At 48.0% G+C, this 19,604-nt stretch overlaps 1 protein-coding gene, 1 long non-coding RNA gene and 1 pseudogene across 8 annotated transcripts in view; 2 read left to right on the top strand and 1 right to left on the bottom strand.

Annotated features, from left to right (window-relative positions):
* LOC147340332 (uncharacterized) overlaps nucleotides 1-1,410 on the top strand; it is a 46,736-nt gene extending 45,326 nt beyond the window's left edge. For all 5 annotated transcript variants that reach the window (XR_015159338.1, XR_015159341.1, XR_015159340.1 and 2 more), the window contains one exon: nucleotides 1,155-1,410. This is a non-coding gene — a long non-coding RNA (uncharacterized LOC147340332). The remainder of the gene's footprint in view (nucleotides 1-1,154) is intronic.
* The window catches only part of IQSEC2 (IQ motif and Sec7 domain ArfGEF 2), a 78,080-nt gene extending 65,769 nt beyond the window's left edge, over nucleotides 1-12,311 (bottom strand). The window contains exon 1 of one of the 3 annotated variants that reach the window (XM_086388682.1): nucleotides 11,362-12,311. In XM_086388682.1, the coding sequence (XP_086244808.1) occupies nucleotides 11,362-12,068 (707 nt within the window). In that variant the 5' untranslated portion in view covers nucleotides 12,069-12,311. The remainder of the gene's footprint in view (nucleotides 1-11,361) is intronic. The other 2 variants (XM_086388683.1, XM_086388690.1) reach the window with 2 other exon arrangements.
* A 1,231-nt stretch (nucleotides 12,312-13,542) lies between these two features.
* Nucleotides 13,543-14,424, top strand: LOC147340330 (small ribosomal subunit protein uS2 pseudogene; annotated as a pseudogene).
* The last annotated feature ends 5,180 nt before the right edge of the window (nucleotides 14,425-19,604 follow it).

Below are 19,604 nucleotides of genomic sequence, written 5' to 3'. Positions count from 1 at the left end.
AAGTGGCATGACTTCGAGCAATTCATAGAGCATAAGAAAGGAAAATTCATTTGATCTTGATGCTAGGAAACTTTTCCTAGGAGTACAGAAGTTGGAGCAGTGGACCCATGAGAAATGAGGTGTAATTATAGCACACTATTTGACCCTGCAATGAATAATATGACATAGTCATAATCACATAAACAGTGTATTGGTGGTCAACTTTTAAAGTTCATTTGTCCAGAAAAGCACTGAAGACATAATTACTGTTAAAGAACAGAATGCAAATGTAATCAATCTTGCTGGATGTGAAAGTGCAGAATACAGAAAGTGGGAGGTGGAAAGATAGTGGAGAGATGGAGGGAAGAATGGGGCACTAATAGCTCTATCTTATAAACTGAGTGGTCAAGAGATACTGTGGCAAAATGATGGAACAAGAAATTAGTCTAAATTGTACCTAATAAAGTTACAAAGGTAACTAATAGAGGACAAAATAGTAATATGACTATTAAAGTTTGGGAGGGGGAGAAAAAGTCATGTGTTGTAAATAAGCTAAATTCTCACTTGTCATAGTAGTTCAGTCACATCCAACTCTTTGCGACCCCATGGAATGCAGCACACCAGACTTCCCTGTCCATCACCAACTCCCAGAGCTTCCTCAAACTCATGTCCATCGAGTCAGTGATGTCATCCAAGGAAGAAGTCAGTAGATGATGTATGATGTTTAAAGTTGATAAATGAAGAAATTAGCATCAAAGCATGTTTATTTAGAGATAGGAAGTTACCACCAGAAAACCTGAATGGTAGAAGTGGTCACCTCTGGGGGTTGGGTCCTTGGTGACTCGACAGTAAAGAATCTGCCTGCAATGCAAGAGACCTGGGTTCAGTCCCTGGGTCAGGAAGATCCTCTGGAGAAGGGAATGGCAACCCACTCCAGTATTCTTGCCTGGAGAATTCCATGGACAGAGGAGCCTGGAGGCCTATAGTCCACGGGGTCACAAAGAGTTGGACATGACTGAGTGACTAACACTTCTACTCAGGAGGTTGGGAAGTGGGGGACAGAGAGACATTGGTTTTTTACTATATATGTCCTTCTGTACTATCTGCCCTTTAAAAATTATGTATATGGGGCTTCTCTGATGGCTCAGTGGTAAAGAATCCCTCTACCAATACAGGAGACACGGGTTCGATCCCTGATCTGGGCAGATTCCACATGCTGTAGGGCAACTAAACCCGTGGGCCAGAACTACTGAGCCCATGTGCGGCAACTACTGAAGCCCTAGAGCCTGCGCTCCACAACAAGAGAAGCCACTGCAGTAAGAAACCTGCGCACCACAACTAGTCCCCCACTTGCCTCAACTAGAGAAAAGCCTACAAAGCAATGAAGACCCGGCACAGCCGTGAATAAATAAATATAATTTTACAACTGTGTATATGTACTGCTTTGATTTAATTTTAAAAAACAAGTCCCTCTTCTTTCTTTGGACCCCAGTCTCCCACACAATCCATACAAAGGGGGGAGGTTGATGATTCAAGGTGATGTGAGGTCTTATTCTCCAAAATCTATGCTTCTTTCTAGAGCAGAAGCAAGACAGGAGAGTGAAAGACTGATTCCTAACTAACCCCTCGACTCCTCACAGTATCACAATCATCCTTTACAGATGCCTTCTCACTTGCCCCAGCCTGCACCACCCTCTAGTCTCCTTCAAATCCCACCATCACTAGTCCAGCCTCGCCAGTCTTCCATTCATTCAACTGTTTACACCCATTAGTTATTTATACCTGCCTGAGTCACAAAGGATTTCAGGTGGCTTACTCTAATAACACAGATAAGGAAAGAAGAAAAATTGAACTAGAAAATAAGAACTCAGAAAAAGAGATCAACAAAGATGCTAGAGCTGTACTTCAAATTAACTGGTAGCTGAGGCAGAAAGCAGCATAAAATGAGCCATGACAGCCTCATATTAGGAAGGAGAAAATACAGCCATTTTCAGGGGAAGCAAACCTTTGCCAAGCACTGAATTCTTCAAGTCATTGTCCATGGGAGATTTCAAGAAGGAAAAGGAAATGACTGTTTTTGATTTGTTTGGTTTTGTTTTGTTAAACTTCAAGTTGTCCTATTTTAATGATTTGCTCTCCAGGTATTTGGATGACTTATCTCCTACAAAAACTGAAGAATCTTAGATAATATCATGTTTATGAAATGAAGTATATAAGAGCGTATATTTTGGCATAATCGAGAATTATGTCATTGGTTTTCTTCCCCTGGAAATGACTATTTATTGAGCACATACAAGTATCAGGGAACACCATTCAAATGATCTTGGTCAATCCTGAGAGATGGGCATTGTCATCTCATTTTCCAGATGAAGAAACTAAAGGTCAGAGAAGGTGAAATGACCCCAACCCAGTTGGTTGGGGCAGAGCCGAGATTCAAACTTAGGTCTGCCTGTCTCCAAAGCTCATTCTCCCCCTCCCCCCCACTTTATTTATTTTTTAATTGAAGGATAATTGTTTTACAGAATTTTGTTGTTTTCTGTCAAACCAAAGCTCATTCTTTACATTTCATACTGGGGGGCCTCAAAACCAAGGCCCCCAGGCTAGAGATACCCTGCCCAAGGCAATGGGGACACAGTGGTGACACAGGCCAACCCTATCCATGAAAACAGAAAAGGGGGGATTACAGGCCTTGCTGCCAAGCCAGAAACTGCCTCTGAGCTGCCTCAGTCACATTAAATGAGGACTTCCAAGTCAGAAAGAAGGTTGGGCCTGGTGCTTCCAGAAAAGGAAACCACAGACCCCAGCTATAAATCTAACCAATTTGACTTCTGAGGGGCTGAACCAGAGCACAGGGTCTGTCTCCCACTGAAGCAAGAGATCCTTTATTCAGGTGATGCATCATCTTTATCGCTTCCTCCCCGAACAAATCACCTGGCCTCCTGGAGGCCTGGCTTTCTCATCTGCGGGACAAAGATAATGATCCCTACCACCTTCACGGGATTTCAAGGCAGAAAATAGCACATTTAAGGAATGATGCTTTAAACACTGGCATTAACACTAGAGTGGCATTTCTAATCAGAGCTCTTCTGCTCATACACATGGAGTGGCCTCCTATTAAATCCTTTCTCTCTCTGTCAGCCTCAGTCTTCTCATCTGTAAAATGAACAGCCTGAGCTGAGTGATTCTGATATTATTAAAACCCTGCTGGTCATGAATGGCTTAAACTCTGCTATGTCACAGCATTTATCAATATGCTGTCACTGTCTTTCTCCCCCAGTAGATTATCTGTACTCCTACCACCCAAGTTCAGGCCTTGTCACCTCTCATCTAGCCTGTCACAGCGGCCTCATCACTGGATGCCCTCTAGTCTACCTCTCAAAGTGCAGAGATCTAGCAGAGATCTCTCCAAAACATGGCTCTCAACAGCCACCCCATACTCTGCAATACACACCTCTTCCCTCAGCTTAGAACTCCATGTTGGTTCCCAGTTCCTAACAGAATAAAGCTCCTTATGCTGCTACTCAAGTGTCCTCCCGATCTGGGCCAGCCAAGTCATCAGACTCTTCTCTGGATCTTCCCGGTTTGTGCTCTAGGTTGTACTAACCTGGTAAATGTGCTCCCTTCCCCACCTCCATACACCTTGCTGGCCCTCTGCCTTAATCACCCTTTTGCTCCCAATTCCCACTGACCGAGATGCCATCCTGCTTCACCCAGGTAACCCCTGCTCATCCTCCAAGCCTCAGAAAACCCATCAGGAAACCCTCCCCATCAGTCTGGGTAGATGTCCCTCCTTTGGGCACCCATGGCCTCCTGTGTTCCCCTCTGGCATAGCACACAGGACCCACATTACATTTGTCTTTTCCACCTGACTGTGAGCTCCCTGAAGCCAAGAAGAGTATACTATCCATGATGGAATTCCCTTGCCTGCAACAGCACAAGCTGTGGCATATCCCTGGTGTACAACAGTCACTGGACGGCCCTCTCTCTCTCTCAGAAATGTGCTGAGCTCCCTCATGGCCTCTCCCCATGCCTTTCCATGGCACAGAATTTCGCAAAGTTATTATTAATAAAAACGCCTATGGCTGAGTAAACACACACTCTTTGCTGAACACTTCTGTATCTGTCATCTCACTGAATTCTCACAACAATCACAAAACGGGTCATTTATGAATTACCTAGCATAGCAGGTATACAGTTGTGAGAGATGTCTCCCAGTTTTATAAAGAAATTTGAGGGAAGGAAGAAATTATGTACTCTGTCTCTTTTTTTTTTAGCACAGAATAATGACAATAATTTTAAAGTGGTTCGAAGAGGAAATTATAGGTTTTCTTCAGGTGAATGCACTAAAGTGCATCTAGAATCCATCAGGAAATCACAAGCCTCATCCAGATATGCAGTCTTATTATCCCTTAAAAAAAAAAAATATATATATATATACACACATACACATACACACACATACACATATATATATCACAGCTACAAATACATTTGACATTAGTGAAATGGTACATATCAGGTGGTAATTGTGATAAATTTCCCTCTAAAATGTTAGAGGAATCATCCTGATCTGTCGTGTAGCCTAGGGTGGTCATCTTTGTTTTGAAAAGGATGTGATGAGACAATCTTGGCTGGGTTGTTTTGTTTGCAACACTTCACCTCTAGAGGGCAGGGCAGGCTCACATATTATTTTCCATCCTTATTCCTCAGTTTTCCATCCTGATCAGGACCTTGCTGAGTGTGGTAGACAGTCAGGAAACTTTCTGATACATTTTTGTCGGGTAGGAGGCCAGGGGCAATGGGAATCTCACCCATCAGAAAATAAAGTTTTATCCCCATTTACTACTTTAGAAAAAGAAGGCTCTGAAAGTTAAGTGACTGGAAAGTCACGTGAAGTCCTCATTCCCACAATACCACATTTTCTAAATTGAAAGGCCCAGGGAACTTCAGCTCCTAAGTGCTTAAGAACAGGTATCCTGGGACTTCCCTGATGGTCCAGTGTCTAAGACTCTGTTTTCCCAATGCAGGGGGCACGGGTTCAACCCCTGGTTGGGGAACTAACATCTTACATGCCACACTGTGTGGCCAAAAAAAAAAAAAAACCCTAAAAACAAAAACAAACAATAAAACAGGCATCCTTGCATGAGTGCTTTTCAACATGGATGCCTGGAGAGAGACCCAATACTACAAGGAAGTGAGGGTACTAGCAAATGATCTTGCCGTAAATGGCTTACTGCAAAAGAAGAATAAGTTATTTACTCACCATTCTTCCCTGTGACCAGTGTTCATTCTTCTGCCAGGGAACATAGCAGAGAATGAGCTAGAATGACTGTCTTATTCTGACTCCAAGACACTGTGCCCAGGGTCAGAGCCCAATAAAGATTTGATGGCTAAATAAGTAACTTCCCACTGGATAAGGCAGATGGTACACAGTCCTATGCAGGCCTCTTTGCTCCTTTCAGGACAGACGGTCTCGCATTGAGGGAGAAGACCATGGTATGACATGGCCATAGTATGGGAAGGACAGGTAATGGTGAAGAGATTGGCTTAAACGTCTCTAAAGTCTCATCTGACTCCGCTACCCTGACATCCTATGAACTGGGAGATTGGTAAGTGGGAAGAACACAGAAGGCAGGGGCCAAACAGCTCCAGGGAGTGTGAGGAAAAAGCCATACAGAAGCCAAGAGAACTCTGGAGTTGAGTCATCTCTCTCTACAGGAGTCCTGAAAGGAAGAACACCTTAGCCACCCCTGGCTGTTAGTGTCCCAGGACTTAACCTGACATTCATTTGTCTGCTCAGCATTTACTGAGCAGCTACCATGTGGTCCGCCATGCATTTCCAAGCTTCTAGCTCCTTCAGTTACACCCACAGCACCTAGCAGAGGGACTGACATGACATGCATGTGATACACAGCTATCTCAATCTGAAGGAGCCCTCAAGCTAGTAGAGATGATACAAGATATAAACAAATAAGTGTATAAAGAGGGACAAAGTGCTCATTTCAAGGGTCAGGGATAGATTAGGGAACAAACATGGGAGAGGTGACAGCAGTGGAGTGCAGCCCGGGCACTGGATGGAACGGCCCGGGAGAAGGGAACAGCGTGAGCAAAGACCCAGAGGCTTGGGCTTCCCTGGTGGGCCAGTGGTTAAGACTCTGCACTTCCAATGCAGGGGAGTCTCGGGTTCTATCCCTGGTTGGAGAACTAAGCTCCTGCATGCTGTGGGTGTGGCCAAAATAATAATAATAAAGACTCAGAGGCTCTCAGGGGTTTGAGTGGGCTGACAATGGGGCACACAGGCCAGGCTGGCTGTAACTCAGTCTGTGTGAGGGGACCAGAAAAAGATGAGAGGAGAAAGGTAAGATCCTAAAGGGCCCATGCATGGGAGGCAGAGCTTCTGAAACCTTCTCCTAAAGGTCAAGACAGCAGGAAACTGCTGGAGCCCCACAGAAAGCGTGGTCTGGCGGTACCGCATCAGGGGACCAAGGGAACAAGAGCAGGAGGGCGTCGATTAGGAGGCTACCAGGAGAGGGAGGTTGACTCAAGCAGTGGTCCCAGGAGCTCTGCGGGTGGAAGCCCAGAGCTACACTCAGAGCATGTTAAACCATCTTCACGCCCACCTGCAGGAGGCAATGATAGTCCAAAGGCTCAGTAGCCAGATAGTTCTGGGCCCCATGCAGTTGTGTAACCTTGGGCAGGTCACCATACCTCTCTGATCTCCCATTTCCCTGTCTGAAAAATGAGGATAACACGAACACCCACCTGGCACAGACTCTGTGAATGGGATAAGAAGCAGCACCGAATGGTGGGTGAGAATGCTGTGGATGGACTCTGGAGTCCAGCCACCTGGACTCCTAGCTCCTTAGTTCTGCTGTTTATGCACTGAGTGACCTTGGGGAAGTTATCCAACCTTTCTGGGCCTCAATTTCCTCATCTGTGAAGTGGACTTAATAACAGTATCTATCAATAATACATCAAGGGATTCATGTGGTGATTGAATGAATTAATATATGGAAAGCACTTGGAACAAACAGTGCTTGGCACTCAGTAAACACAGGTTAAAACAATGTTGGCTACTGTTACATAAAACCACACAGGGTGGTGCCTGGCACACAAAATTGAGGCTCACTCAGCACATGTGTGGCCCCTTCTCCATGCCCCAGGCCTCTTCTGTGCTCCCAGAAAATTCAGAGGCCATGGGAGGCAGAGGTGGGACAGATGAAAGAATAGCAGAGAGCAAGCCAGGATTTGGTCTTCTTCCCCTTACCCAAACACCCAACACCAGGTGATGCCCACTCTCTTCAAAGCTCCCCCTGCCCTGCCCCAGGTCCTGGCCTCCACGCCTCATTGCCTATGCTACTCATTTTGTCCTAAGCACCAGCACTATGATGGGTCAGGTATGGGCCCCTGTGTCTTTGGCCAGGGGAGGGGGTGGGGGGATCTCAAGAACAGAGAGTGTGGTGTTTGCTCAGCCTGGAGGCCCCTCCTGCTCTCTGCACACAGCCAAGAAATGTTTGTGGATGACAACAGCCCCATTCTCGCCGCAGATCTAGACAGAGAAGCAAGATTCCTCTAATTCTCATTCAATTCGACATTATCATTGCCTCCCACACAACTATAATGCTCCCAACACAGTGGCGGGGAGAGAAATGGTATTCCCTCCTGAGAAGAAGGAGAGGACCCCCCCTGGAAAAAGTGCCCAAGACCCCAAAGGAGACAGACTTCCCTAGGGCCCCCCCGGGCTCCCTCCCTCCCCCGTAGCATCCACAGCCCCTGCGGGGAGCACACTGTCAGTCCACTGCACACAGGAGACGCCACAGCAGTGCCTAGACCAGCACTGCCCTGGCTGACAGGAACAGCAGGCTGGCCCTGCTGACTGCTGTTCCCTAGTGCAAGCCAGCTTGCTGGGTGGGCAGGGTGGGGGGGGCAGAGGATGGAGAGTTACCACCAAACAGGCTTCAGCCCACCACTGCCTACGGCAAAGCCAGAGCTGGGCCCAGGCAAAAAGAGTGGGAAATGCAGCTCTCCTCAGCGTGGAGGACTCAGCAGTGGCCCCCGGCACAGCTGTAAATCATTCCAGGCGCCAGGATGGCAAGGGGGCCCAGGCCATGATCGACAACAAAAACAGAGATCTTCTCTAATCATGACGGGTGAGACGGGGGGAAAGGGTGGCAATTCCAGGGGGACAGACCTGAGCGTAGTGGATATTAGCAGCTGCTAAACAAACATACAAACAAAAGCAAGCAAAGACTTCACATACAAAGGCCCAGAGGCCAGAAGGAGGTCGGGCCTTATCATGCGCTATGCTGCACTAGGAAGGCCACACCCAGAGCACAGCAGAAGGCAGACTGGCATCTGGGAACCTGTCCAGGAGAGACAGTGCGGGAGGGTGTGGGGATCCTGGGGGGATGACATGGTGGGGGTGGACATAACAGCTGCTATCAACTGCAGTAGAGGGCAAGTTCCCAGGCTTGGGAGTCTGTCTCATGGCTCTGTGACCTCTGGAGTGTTGCTTCACTTCTCTGAGCCCTCGGTTTCTTTGGCTGGAAAACGTGGGTTGTGGTGACAGACGCACAGGGTAGCTGGGAGGACTGAATATGCCCCTGGGCGAGGGGCCCTTCCATGCTGGGCCCAGACCCCTCTCTCCCCTCGTTCTCCACCAGAGGGAGCCGGGGGACCAGGAGCGCCCCGCTTGTACCAGCTCTACCTAGCCTCCCCCAGTGCTGCAGCCTCTGCTGCTCAACTCCCACCCTGCCTGCCCTGGCTTTCAGCAGCAGCCTCTCACCCACTCCTTACAAACCCAGAGGAGGCCTGGCAGGGGAGTAGCTTGCAGCAGCTGTGGCGACAACAATGGCTACTGCATCAACAGGCCCTCCTGACACCTGGCCGAGAGAGAGGGAGGGAGAGTGGAAAGGAGGGAGACAAGGCCTTCTGCCCTCCCCCATCAACTCCCCCTCTCATCACTCATTCCAGAGCCATCTCCCCCTGCTCGAATCCTCCAGAGACCTCAGGCTCTCTTGGCCTCTTCCAGTTTGTGACTTGGTCAGGTCCTGAGGCTCCAGAAAGCTCCAGTGGAAAAATAACAGGCCTTGGAGACAGGTGGACTCGGGTTATAGCCCTAGCTCTGTTAAGAACTGGCAGTGTAACCTTGAGCAAGGTCCCTTCATTTTTTGGAGCCTCAGTTTCCCCATCTCTAAAATGGAGTTGCTAGTGCTCACTGCACAGGGTGTGTTGCGAGGACCAAAAGAGGTAATAATGGATGTGCAAATATATATGGTTAGGAGAAATTTGAAGTACTATCTAAAATCCCCTTATTAACCCATTAGGAAATGTGAAGCAACAAACACAAATGTGTTTCACAAAATGTGAAATCCAACGAAAAGCCTGGAGGCTGCACAGAGGGAAGGACCGAGAGGCAAGCCTGCCCAGATGGCAGAAGCCCAGAGCTCAAGAGCAAACAGGCTTCCAAACCCACATCTGCAGGGTGGAGAATAGGAGGGGAACTGAATCCTAGAATTGGGGAAAGCCTTGGTCATTTCATAGGGCTTTCCACCAGTTCAGGAATTATGTTTTCTTTAGCCCTTCCCTATCCCCTTGAGGCAGTCCACTGCCTCATCAGACCAGGCTGGAAAGTTCTTTCTGATTTATCCCCAATTTTCCCATTGCTCCCGGTTCTGCTACCTGGAGCACACATAACGAGGCTGCTTCCTCTGTCACAGGCTTGACCACTCTGGAAGTCTTCTGCAGCCAGGCTCAAGGACCACAGTGCCCATCTAGTCTCCCTTTGCCTTCACCCTACCATGGTCCTCTCCTGAAAGGGTCTTGCTTGGTTGACCTGGCCCCTCCCTCCAGTGTGGGGCCCCAAGCTGTACACAGTCAGTCCTCCTGGAATGAGCTCCAAGCAGCCCCCCCATCCCTCCCCCAGGCAGAAGAGCCCATCTCCCTCTGGGGCAGCCCACACCAAACCTCAGCTGAGGGTGCACTGCAGTGAAGCCCAGCCGAGTCCTTGAGCTGCAGCTGCTGCTCCTGGGGCCCAGCCATCTCAACCCAGCACCCCAGCCTGCTGCCTCACCACGGGGGAGTTGCAGAGAGCTGTCTCCCGGCAGATTTCCTGAGGCAGAAGGCTTCCCCACCCCCAGCCCAGCCTCCAAGAGACACTCCGCTGGTTGTGGCACATGGTAGGACCAGCTGAGCCGTGAGAGGAGGAGGAAAGCTGTCCATTTGCTAGAGGACTTCAGACTTGGTCTGTAGTGGTGGCTGGATTAGTCACAGAACCATCAAATCTAAGCTGGGGGGGCCATTCAAGAGAATTCAAGGCAGATCCTGCCTTTTATAAAGATATGGGGGAATTGATGCCCTAAGAGAGGAAGGGACTCAGTCAAGGTCACAAAGCCAGTCTGCAGCAGAGCTGGAAGGGGAACCTGGGTTTCCTAACTCCCGGTTCAGTATTCTTTCCAGTCCAGCAGAAGAGAAATCAGGGAGCCTTTAAGGTAGCCCTGTGAGCCTGCACACCCTTGGCTCCCTCAGCTTGACATTTATCCCAACCAGCTCACCATGGTATCTACATGGAGAAGTGGACCCAGCCCATGCCCCACCAACCCAAGAGATGTTGCCAAGGTGTCCGGAATAAGCAGACACACGGACCCCAGCACAGACACTGGCACTGATCCAACAACAGGGAAGATCTGTAGACTTCCCTTGCTGGTATGCTCTTTAATTGGGCGGCGTTTTTCTTGAGGGTGGAGAGGGGGTGGTCTTTGAGGAACTAGCCAAGGGCCGGGCCTCCATCTTTGCTCCCCCGGCCAGGATGTGCTGCAGTTCCCCCTCAGAGGGACGTCTCAGCCTCCAGCTGCCATTCTGGTCCCCACTTGCCTCTCTGGGAAAGGATGGAGCTGAGGCTGCCAGAGGAGAAAAGATCAGGCCTGCGCTCAGGACGTGCAGAGGAGACCCGAATGGTGGGGGGAGTCGCGGCCGGGGGTGGGGGGGGGAGGGCTTTCGTTCCCCTGCGGCTCTGAGCTGACATCGTGACAGACAATAAATATCCCAACCCGCACATCCAAATAGAATAAATAAAGAAATGAAAAGCCATCCTCTGGCAAGGATACAGGGAGGGGGTGAAGAAGTGGATGGGGTGACGACTGCTCCAAGCTCTCACTGGCCACGGTTTTGAGAAATAAGAGATGCCTGCACTCATCGGGCCAACCCACTCTGGGGAAGCTAGAGAAGGGGTATCGGCTGCCTGAGGGGGCGCCCGGCTTTTCCCGACAGGTTGGGACAGGAGAGGACACGGAATCAGGCACTGGCTTCTTACTTTACTAGCCGTTCAAGTTGAAGAGGGAACTAGCAGGGAAGAACCGGGGAAAACAAACACGCGTTCCTTACTTTCTCTGGAGGGTTGTGGCGGGGCTGGTGCTGGTACTGGTGCTGTGGCCGCCGCCGGCCCCGGGGCTGGAGCTCCTGGATGCGCCGCGGCTCAGCTGGCCCCGCTCCCGGGGTGGCCGGGGCCCCACGCCCACCGCCGCCGAATAGCCGGATTCCTTCTCGCGGCCCGGGTGCGCCGGCCCAGCCTCCCTCCCGCCACGCTCGCGACCCAGGGCTGGGTTCTCGTGGTGCAGGTGGCACTGGGCCACGTCGCGCTCGCGGGCAGAGTAAGCAGCAGTGTCCTGGAGTGGGTAGGAGGCGTCCCGCTCCTTGTCCCGATACACAGCCTCCCGGTTCTGGTAGGCGCCGTCCCGGTTCGGGTAGCCCACGTCCCGGGCCGCCTGGTGGAACTGGCTCTCCCGCAGCTCGCGGTGGTGGAACTGGGTCTCGCGCAGGTTCTGGTACTGGCTCTCGCGGCTCGGGCTATCCCGCGCGCCGTGGGGGTCCCGGTGCAGCTCCCCGCGGTGCAGCTGGCTCTCCTCCCTCAGATCGCGGTTCTCCTGGGTGAGCTGGTCCAGCTGGCCCTCCAGCTCTTCGATGCGCCGCCGCTGGGTCTCCAGCAGCTGCTGCTGGCTCTCGATGATGTTGTTCAGCTCCAGCAGGTACTCCACCGCCCGGTTGGGGCTCTCGGATCCCGGGCCGCCGGGGGGACCCGACCCCGCCTCCATCCTGGCGGCCCAGGGGCAGGGGAAGGGGCAGGAAAGCCCGATCCCAGCTCGCTCACGGCGCCACCCTCCCCCGGGCCCAGCCGGGGGAGGGGGCCGGCGGGACGCGAGGGCGCGCACCGGGCTCGAGGGCCCGGGGGCCCGGGGGGGCCCGGGAGACAGCGCTGGGGCCGGCGGCACGGGGAGCAGGAGCTGAGGCTACCGCCGCCGCCGCCGCTGCCGCCACGGCTCCGGAGGACGCGGCCCGCGGCGCTCCGCCCGCTGCGGAGTCACTGCGCAGCGCGGCCGCGCGGGACCGCCCCGGCCGCCGGCCCGCCCCCCGCCCCTGCCCCCACCCCGCGCACCCGGCCCGCCCCCGCGCGTCCCACCTGCAGCCGCCGCAGGCGCCCGAAGCTGGACCAGCCCCAAGGGCCCCACGGGCCAGCCCCATCACAAGCTGCTGGAGATCTCTCCATTTCACCGGTCCCAGGGTCCTCGCTTAATGCAGCCTAAAGAAGCCCTCCATCCCAGTCCGTTCCAATGTCCTCGGGTCCACAGGCCCAAAATCCTCATCTAAGACCTTCCAGGAACCTCCATCCCAGGCAGCCCCCAGGTCCAGGAATCCCTCAGACTCCCTATTCCCTGGGTCTGCCAATCCCAAGTGTCAGTGTTCCTATCCCATCCAACCCCTGGACTTCCTACCTCTGGAGACCTCTCTCTAGCCCATATCATGGGCAGTCCCCAGGATCTCCCACCTCAACAAGCCCTGGGACTCCCCATCACAACCAGTCTTAGGCTCAAAGCTCCATTCATTCATTCAGCCCTCATTTTCTGCTCTCCTTTGGAAAGGCTCATCTCCATTTACTCCATCACCTCCATCCAATGAAACTGTACCCATCCTGCAAGACAAACACCACCTCATTGAAGCCAGCCCTGATCTCCCCAGCCAGAAGCGCTCACTTCCTCCACACTTTTTTTTGTGTGTGGCACTTGTAGAACTCTGCTTTACAGCCCATTTGTTTTTGTTCTTGTTGCATGTCCTCTGTCAGACCAAGCTCCTTAAAGCCAGAAACATGTCTTTATTCATCTTTGTGAGCAGGCTGGGATAGAAGAGAAAGCTTGAGTTTTACAATCATACAGAACTGGGTTTAAATTTCATCTCTCTGAACTTCTTTTTCCCTCTCAGTAACACCTACCTCACAGGGGGTGGTCTTGGGAAAAGCATGCAAAATCATTTGGCACAGAAAAGACAACGCAGAGAATGAAAGAAAATATTTGCAAATGATACATATGAATATGTAAAGAACTCTTACAGTTCAACAGCAAAAAGACAACCCATTTTTTTTTAATGGGCAAAGGACTTGAATAGAGACTTCTCCAAAGATATACAAATGACCATTAAGCACATGAAAAGATACTCAACATTATTAGCCATCAGGGGAATGCAGATAAAAACCACTGTGAGCTTTCCTTCCTAATGTAAAAGGAAACTTTCACAATGTCCAGAGCCCTTGATACCCTACAGATGAAGGAGGAGGATATCCTTAAATTCCTTGCAGCAGGAACCCACTTAGGTGGCACCAACCTTGACTTCCAAATGGAACTGTACATCTACAGAATGCAGTGATAACATCTACATCATAAATCTGAAGAGAACCTGAGAGAAGTTTCTGCTGGTGACTCATGCCATTGAAAACATAGCTGATGTCAGTGTCACATCCTCCAGGAATACTGGTCACCAAACTGGACTGAAGTTTGCTGCTGCCACTGGAGCCACTCCTATGGCTGGCTCCTTCACTCCTGGAATCTTTTGTTAATGAGATCCAGGCAGCCTTCCATGAGCCATAACTTCCAGTGGTCATTGATCCCATAGCTGGCCACCAGCCTCTCACAGAGGCATCTTATGTTAATTTGCCCGCCATTGCTCTGCGTGGCACAGATTCTCCTCTGCTCGGCACAGATTCTCCTCTGCACCAGGTGGACACTGCTACCCCAGGCAACAACAAGGGAGCCCACTCCATGGGTCTGATGTGAATACTGTCCTGGGAAGTACGGTGCATGCGTGACACCATCTTCCATGAGCACTCACAGGACATCATGCCTGATCTCTGTTTCTACAGAGACCCTGTAGAGATCGAAAAGAATAAATAGGTCACTGATGGAAAGGCTGTGACCAAGAAGGAATTTCAGACCGAATGGACTGCTCTAGTTCCTGAGTTTACTGCTACTCAACCTGAGATCACAGGCTGGTCTGAAAGCATGTTGGTGCTCTCTGCGCCTATTGAGCAGTTCTCTGCCAAAGATCGGAGCATTCAACCCACCACTGAAGACTAATCCCAATGCTCAAGCCAGTGAATGGGTAAGAATGACCATTGGGTAGTATTAAGCTATTCTCCACAGACTCTTGAACAGAAAACAGAAATAAAGCTGTTGAAAAATAAACATCAGTTTCTTAAAACACACATATACAGATACCACTTCACATCCACTATGATAACTAAAATAAAAAGGACAGACAGGGAGTAGTTTTGGTTGAGCATATGTAGAACGATTGGAACTCTCAGTCGTTACTGCTGGAAATGTAAAATGGTGTTGTTGCTTTGGAAAACCATTTGAAAGTTTCTCAAATTGTTAAATATAGGATTACCATATGACCCAGGAATCCACTCCTAGGAATATACCCAAGGGAAATGAAAATATGTTTACCTGAAAACTTATACATGAATGTTCATAGCAGCATTATTCATAATATCCCCAAAATGAAAACAATTAAATGTTCATCTGTTGATGAATGGGTAAACAAAATGTGGTATATCCACATGGAGGAATATTATTCAGCCATAAAAATGATTGGAGTTCCAAAATATATAAACAACTCATCCAACTCTCTCTCTATATATAAAAAGAACAACCTGATTTTTAAAATGGGCAGAAGGCCTGAATAGACTTTTTCCCAAAGAAGATGTACAGTTGGTCAACAGGTCCATGAAAAGATGCTCAACATTACTAATCATCAGAGAAATGCAAATCAAAACCACAGTGAGATATCACCTCACATCTGCCAGAATGTCTATCATCAAAAGACCACAAATAACAAATGTTGATGAGGATGTGAAGAAAAGGGAACCCTAGTACACTGTTGGTAGGAATGTAAATTGGTTCAGCCATTGTGGAAAGCAGTATGGAGTTTCCTCACAAAAAAATAAAAATAGAACTGCCATATGAGCCACCAATTATACTCCTAGGTATATATCCAAAGAAAATGAAAACATTACTTCAAAAAGATATATGCATGCCAATATTAACAGAGGAATGGATAAAGAAGATGTGGTATATGTACAAGATGGAATACTGTGCATCCGTAAAAAGAATGAAATTTTGCCATTTGAAACAATATGGATGGACTTGGATGGTATTATGCTAAATGAAATGTCAGACAGTGAAAGACAAATACTGTATGATATCATTTATATGTGGAATGTAAAAAATAAAATAAACTAATGAGTATGACCAAACAGAAACAGACTTACAATTATAGAAAACAAATTAGTGGTTACCGGTGGGGAGAGGGAAGGGGAGAGAGGCAATAGAGGGGTAGGGAGAACTATTGTCTATAAAATAAGTAAGCCCATAGTTAAAATGGATAACCAACAAGGACCTACTGTATAGCACAGGGAACTCTTCTGAATGTTATGTGGCAGTCTGAATGGGAGGGGAATTTGGGGAGAACAATTCTCCCCCATGGCTGAGTCGCTTTGCCAACCACCCGAAACTATCATAACATTGTTGATTGGCTATACTCCAATACAAAATTAAAAGTTTTTTAAAAATAATTAAGCTATAAGGATATATTGTACAACACAGGGAATATAGCCAATTTTTACAATAACTATAAATTGAGTATAACCTTTAAAAATTGTGAATCACTGTATTGTACACCTGAAACATATAATATTGTAAATCAACTATACCTCAATTTTTAAAGAAGGGATGAAGTACTAATACATGCTAAAACATGGATGAACCTTGAAAACATTATGCTAAATTATGCTAAAAGAGACACAAAAGTCCTCATATTGCATGATTCCATTTAGATAAAATTCCAGAATAGGCAAATCCATAGAGACAGAAAGTAGAGTAAGGGTTGTTAGGGGCTAGGGCATGGGTTGGGGGAAGAGGAGTGACTGCTATGGGGTTTTGGGGAGGGAGAATGAAAATTTTCTAAAATTAGATGGTGGTGATGGTTGCACAACCCTGTTAATTCAAAACCACTGACCTGTACATTTTAAAAGGGGGAATCTTATGGTATATGAACTGTATCTTGATAAAACTGCTTTTTAAAAACACTTTGCACAAAGTCTAGCATATAACAGCAGCTACAGTTAAAAAAAAACAAAAACACATCTATGGTGCTTACCACGTGGCAGGCCCTGTGCTAAGTACTCTACATGCACGAACTCAACTTGCATGACAGTCCTGTGAGGTGGATGATGTTATTACCTCCATGTCATGGATGGGGAAAGCGAAACCCAGAGGTTGAATGACTCGCCCAGGGTCACACAGAAACACAGCCAGGAAGCTCAGATGTTTCTTTTTCACATCTCTGTATCTTTCCTTAATACCTTGTACAAAATAGGTGCTCCGTAAGAGTTAAATTAATATAGCTATCAAATACTTCTATTTCCAGCAAATATTTACAGAGTATTTATTATGTTCCAGGCAAACCTGTGTTCCCTTTCCTGTCCCTGCTTCTCTCATTCAAATTGTGAGGCAGCACGCAGATGGGTACAAAGTTTCAGTCACAAAATATTTATCATCTACTGTGTGTCAAGCAGTATTCTAGACACTGAGGATATAGCAATGAACCAAACAGACAACAGTTCCTAACCTCATGAGCTGACATTGTACTGGGGGAGATAGACAATAAAGAACTAAAATACACAGAACATGTCAGATGGTGTACTGAGTTGAATAGTATCCCCCCAAACTTGATGTCCACCCTGTGAATGTGATCTTTTTTGGAAATTCGGATCTTTGCAGATGTACTTAAGGTAAAGTCATATTCTATTGGCATGGGTCTTCATCTAATGGGTTAGAAGATCCCCTGGAGAAGGGAAAGGCCACCCACTCTAGTATTCTGGCCTGGAGAATTCCATGGAATACAGCCCATGGGGTTGCAAAGAGTTGGACACGACTGAGCGACTTTCACTTTCACTCCATCTAATGACCGGTGTCCTTAAAAGAAGAGGGAAATTTGGACATTGATACACACACAGAGAATACCATGTGAAGATGAAGGCAGAGCTTGGAGTCTCCATGGTAGGGAACACAAAGGATTGTTGGCAACCACCAGAAGCTAGAAGAGGCATGGAAGAATACTTTCCTCCAGCCTTCATAGAAAGCATGGCCCTGCTCTCTATGAAGAAGTCCCATTTCAGACTTCTAGCCCCCAGAACTGAGAGAGAATAAATGTCGGCTGTTTCAAGCCACCCGGTTTGTGGTACTGTTACGGCAGCCCTAGGAAATGACCCCAGATGGTGCTCTGGAGAAAGGCAAAGCAAGGAAGGATGATGTCGAGCTCTGGGTGAATTAAACATAGCCTGCACCCTAAGGGTGCTCCCAGTCTAGTCAGAGAACTACGATCAATGCTATGTTCCAAAAAGGAGTAACAAAATGGAATGTGCAAAGCACAAGAGTGGAGTCACCAGGACTAGGATGTTGGGAGGTCTTTATGTATTTGAGCTGGGCTGAGGATTTCAACAGGTGGAAGTGGTAGAGCTGAGAAACCCCTGTTGGAGTCCCGTGCCATGGAAGGAAAGGAACAGAGTCAGGAAAACTGTGTTTAGGGAACCATGCAGAATTTGATTGAAGAGAGAAATAGAAGCACAAGTGTGTGTGCGTGCACATGTGTTGTAAGAGACAGGAGGAGATAAGAAGACATGGCTTGATTCCACTTGGAGAAGATTCCAAAGCCAAACAAGAGCATTTGGAATCTGTTATAGGCAATGAAAAGTCATGGAAAGTTTTTTGAGCAGGAGAGTAACAGGCTAGGAGGGAAGGGGTTCCACATGGATGTTATGTGTACCAAATATTACACACTACAAAGGGTTTTTTTTAAACTAATTTATTTGTTTTTGGCTCTTTCTTACTGTGTACAGGCTTTCTCTAGTTGCAGTGTGCAGGCTTCTCATTGTGGCGGCTTCTCTCGTTGTGGAGCACAGGCTTTAGTGTGCATGGGCCTCAGAACTTGTAGTTCCAGGGCTCCAGAGCGCAGACTCAGTAGCTGTGGCACACGGGCTTAGTTGCTCTGTGGCATACGGGATCTTCTGGGACCAGGGATTTAACCCGTGTTTCCTGCATTGCAAGGCAGATTCTTAACCACTGGACCACCAGGAAAGCCCAAAAATGTTTTTTTTAATTGGCTCATTGTTGTCGTTCAGCAGAGACTGTGGCACTACCTTCTTTTCCTGCCTGCTGCCTCCGGAGTCATTTCCCAGAAGCCTCGATCCCTGGTGTGATTGCTCTAGTTCTCCTTACCCCAGCGCCAGCTTTGCCAAGGAATGCAGAGCTAAAGCAGGAAAGAACCCTGAAAACCACATCTCACCACTGCCAGTACCCAGTCAACAAGAACTCATCATCATGATGAGAGCCATGAAATATTTTCCTCAGATTCGAAGGTGGCATCTGTTCAAATTGGTTTTTCCTATTGGGTTCTCATAGCTCTACCACAAGCAGATCTTCTACACTGTTAGCTGCCAGACACGAGATGGAAAAAAAAAAATTTTTTTTTTAAATCATCAGTCTTTTCCCTCAGTTTTATAGTCCAGAATGTTCAAGCTGAAGCTTAGAGATTAACTCATTTTTCAGATGAGAACACTGAGGACCAGAGAGAAATGATTTGCATATAATTGCTGTGTGATCACTAGGTTATAACTTATTGCTTGGGCTATTTCCTGAGGTCTGCTATTCTAAAGAGTCTTGAGACTGAAGACTGTAAAGAGCAGGACAGTGGGAAAGTGATGATCTGTGAGGCACAGAGAAGAAAGAAAAAGGAACAGAAAAGGAAGACTCGTCCCTGTGGAGATCCCTAAAGAGATAGCAGTGCTTAAAACTGAGACAGCATTTTGCTAATTAATTAATTATCCTTCCGGCCCCTTTCCCACTAGTGGGGGAAGGGTCCAAGATGTATGTGAAGTACCTGTCAGTCTTGAACAGTCTCACAGAAAGCAATCCTAATAGACTAGTCTGGGTTTTGTTTTAGGAAAAATTTTCTCTCTGAAGATGATTTGTAAGCATGATTCTGTCAGAACATAAAACCACATAACCCAATGTGTTTCCAATTTTGTCCTAGCTTCCATAAAACTTCGAGCCAAATTCAGAGTCCAATTATAATCCAGTTCATTTTAGGTACCTGGCAACATCTATTCAGGCTTCCTTTACATGGTCTTTGGTCTGTTTTCTTCCCCATTTTTATCCCTAATTGTCTTTCTTTCATGTTGTAACTGATGAGTCGCCTAATATCCTCTTTAAAGTAGGCGGAATATAAATCTTACATAAACT

The sequence above is a fragment of the Bos grunniens genome, chromosome X (genome assembly GCF_055505025.1).
Source record: "Bos grunniens cultivar Pamir isolate PY7600 chromosome X, Bosgru_T2T1.0, whole genome shotgun sequence".
In the NCBI taxonomy this organism is placed as follows: Eukaryota; Metazoa; Chordata; class Mammalia; order Artiodactyla; family Bovidae; genus Bos; species Bos grunniens.
This window is presented reverse-complemented; position numbering and strand designations above follow the sequence as displayed.